This window comes from Coffea arabica, chromosome 5e (assembly GCF_036785885.1).
Source record: "Coffea arabica cultivar ET-39 chromosome 5e, Coffea Arabica ET-39 HiFi, whole genome shotgun sequence".
NCBI lineage: Eukaryota > Viridiplantae > Streptophyta > Magnoliopsida > Gentianales > Rubiaceae > Coffea > Coffea arabica.
In genome coordinates, this window is record NC_092318.1 from 4,115,303 (window position 1) to 4,118,565 (window position 3,263).

Genomic DNA, 3,263 nt, shown 5'->3' on the forward strand with positions numbered 1-3,263 from the left:
TTGGTCATGTGCTGGTTATGCATCCGTGACAGATAGGTTCAGATTGTTGTTGAGCAAGATTATTGAATAGACAAACAAATATTCTGTCGTTATTGAGATGGGTGAGATCGAATAGTGTGCCATTTGATTATGTAGGTGTGATTGACTCGAACTTCCACCCTTCCCAGTTCAGGATGACATAGCACCCTTACGGGTTCTGTTTTTTTTTCTCAATTTAGTCCTGTTTCTAGATCAATTAGCTGAACAGTCATAGCAACTTAAAAGAATCCTGGGACCAAAAAAAGATTATGAGTATAAAATAAAAAGCTAGATAGATTTTCTTCTTTCTTTCACATTTCACTGTCTCTCTGTGGTGAATGCTTTTTCTTCATAAATATCTGCTGGTCTAACCGTGTCATAAACCTAAGCTTTTTCTGTCAATCATTTTTTCCAATTACCTATGCCGTAAGTTGCATGCCTTTCTAAAGAGAGGACTTATAAAATTAATCACTACACACCAGAGATGTATGTATACTTTGATGAAAATTTAGTAAGATTCTTGAATTTCACCTTTAGGAATTTTGCGAAGACGCGAGTGCAGGAGTTGGTACGAAGGGCTTTGTTATGGTATTAGGTAAATAAAATTTCTATCCGCTTGCTTGCGAATTTTGTTTTTACAGATTGTTGAGAAATTTTGCATTTTGTTGATTTCCTTTATTTGCTGGGCTACTTTATTTAATAGACTGTAAATTCTTGAACTTGAAATTAGGGACTTGTAAGCCATGGCCTGAGTTTAAAAAATCAGGGCGCTTCTTATTCTCAATGATTTTATGGGATTTGTCTAGTTTTCTAAGTACTAATGTGTAGTTGTTGTTTTCATGCTCTTGGAAGCTTGTTGGAGGACATTTATTTATATTCAAAGTATGGATAAAAGTTGGATGGATTTTCCAAGAACAAGTGAAAAGTGTGAGGCAGGACTTCAAATGTTTCTAAACTTTGCATTTTCTAGATCAAGTTGTGACGAACTGATTTTGTGTCCTTGCAAAGATTGCGGCATGGGTGTTTGTGTGACTAAAATGGAAGCATATGATCATTTGAAAGTGGTAGGCTTTATCAAGGGTTATAATAATTAGATAACACATGGAGAACTTTCAAACTACTATGAAGCCATATCTAATTCTGAAAATACATCAATTGGGGTTTCAAATGGGACTAATGACATGCAAGACTTGGTCCATGATGTATTTGGGATACCACATGGAACAAATGAATTGAATAGAGAAGGGGACTTTCCTGTTTCAGAGGCTGAAAAATTTTACAAATTGATTGATGATTCTCAACAGGATTTGTACAGTGGTTGCAAAAATTTCTTGAAATTGTCTTTCATTATTCGTTTGCTTCACCTAAAATGCCTTGGTAAGATGAGTAACAAGATTTTTAATATGCTTGTTGAGCTGTTGAGAGAAGCATTTCCGGAGGCCATGACTAATTTGCCTTCTTCTTACTATGAGGCTGAGAAATTGATGAATACATTGGGGCTGGGTTATGAAAAGATCGATGCATGTCCTAATGATTGTTCTCTTTATTGGGGTAGTGCTGAAAAAAGAACTTCATGCGAAACATGTAACGAGCTTAGGTGGGTTGCTTCAGAAAATAATCCAACTGGTGAAAAAAGAAAAATCCCTCAAAAAGTATTGTGGCATTTCCCTTTAAAAGCTAGATTACAAAGACTATTTATGTCTTCTAAAATTGCATCTCAAATGAGATGGCATGAGGAAAAACGTACAAAAGATGGTTGTATGAGACATCCAGCTGATTCTCCAGCTTGGCAAACTTTTGACCATCTACATCCAGAATTTGCTAAGGATTGTCGAAATGTTAGATTGGGGTTGGCATCTGACGGGTTTAATCCATTCAACAACATGAGTTCTACACATAGTACTTGGCCTGTGGTTTTAATACCATATAACTTACCTCCGTGGATGTGTATGAAGCAACCGTACTTCATGTTGTCCTTGTTAATACCCGGACCATCCTCTCCTGGGAATAATATTGATGTTTATCTACAGCCTCTAGTTAAAGAATTGACCGAATTGTGGGATTTTGGCATTCAAACTTATGATGCATCCCAAAAAGAAAATTTTCAATTGCATGCAGCTCTGTTGTGGACCATTAGTGATTTCCCTAGATATGCAATGTTATCTGGGTGGAGCACTAAAGGTGAATATGCTTGTCCTGTTTGTCACAAGTTCACTCATGCACAACGGTTGACTCATAGTTTCAAGCATTGCTATATGGGTCACCGTAGATTCTTAGATAGTAAGCATAAATTTAGAAAGCAAGCCCAATTGTTTGATGGCACCGAAGAATATGGAAAGCGACCATCTTTGCAAACTGTGGATATGATTGTGAGTGAATTGGGAGACTTGCAAATTAAATTTGGAAAACTTGTGAAAGGTAATCTGAAGCTGCCTTTTAATTGGAAAAAGAGGAGTATTTTCTTTGACTTGCCATATTGGAAAGATAATGTCTTAAGACATAATCTTGACTTCATGCACATTGAGAAGAATGTTTGTGAAAATATTTGGGGGACATTGCTGGATATTGAGGATAAAGCAAAGGACCATTATAATTCCCGCCGTGATTTGAGAGAAATGGGAATAAGAAAAGAGTTGCATCCCATTGAGACAGAATCTGGAAAGGTGTACTTACCTCCATCTTCCTTTGCAATGGATAAAAAACAAAAAACTATGTTTTGCAATGTGCTAAAAAAAGTGAAAGTTCCAGATGGTTATGCAGCTAACGTCTCAAGATGCGTTCGAGTAAAACCACCAAGAATTTCGGGGCTTAAAAGTCATAATAATCATATCCTAATGCAGCAATTGATGCCTATAGCTTTGAGAAAGACTTTGCCAAAATCAGTGCGCTATCCTTTGATTCGATTGAGTAGATACTTCAGGCAGCTTTGTTCTAAAGTTATTTGTCCTCAAGATGTGGTTCGTTTGGAAAGTGAAATTGCTGTTATACTCAGCGATCTTGAGAAATGCTTTCCACCAACATTCTTCGATGTCATGGTGTAATTAACTATTCACTTGGCAACTGAAGTGAAATTAGGTGGCTCGGTGTATTATCGCTGGATGTATCCTGTAGAGAGGTACTGCTTGTAATTCTAATTATGCCTTAAATGTTTATTATTTTTTTTCTTTCTTTGATTTGTGGAACTAAACAGAGAGTTTGGAATGATGATACTTTAGGTACCTAGGAACATTAAAATCTTATGTTCG

General features: G+C 36.4%; 1 protein-coding gene across 1 annotated transcript; it reads left to right on the plus strand.

Annotated features, from left to right (window-relative positions):
* The first annotated feature begins 1,199 nt into the window (after nucleotides 1–1,199).
* Nucleotides 1,200–3,059, plus strand: LOC113722592 (uncharacterized). The gene has a single exon (XM_072049497.1). The coding sequence runs from the start codon at nucleotides 1,200–1,202 to the stop codon at nucleotides 3,057–3,059; it is 1,860 nt and encodes a 619-aa protein (XP_071905598.1).
* Nucleotides 3,060–3,263: the final 204 nt, after the last annotated feature.

Coding starts and splice junctions, on each gene's coding strand:
- LOC113722592 (XM_072049497.1), top strand. CDS start 1,200: ATGCAAGACTTGGTCCATGATGTATTTGGGATACCACATGGAACAAAT.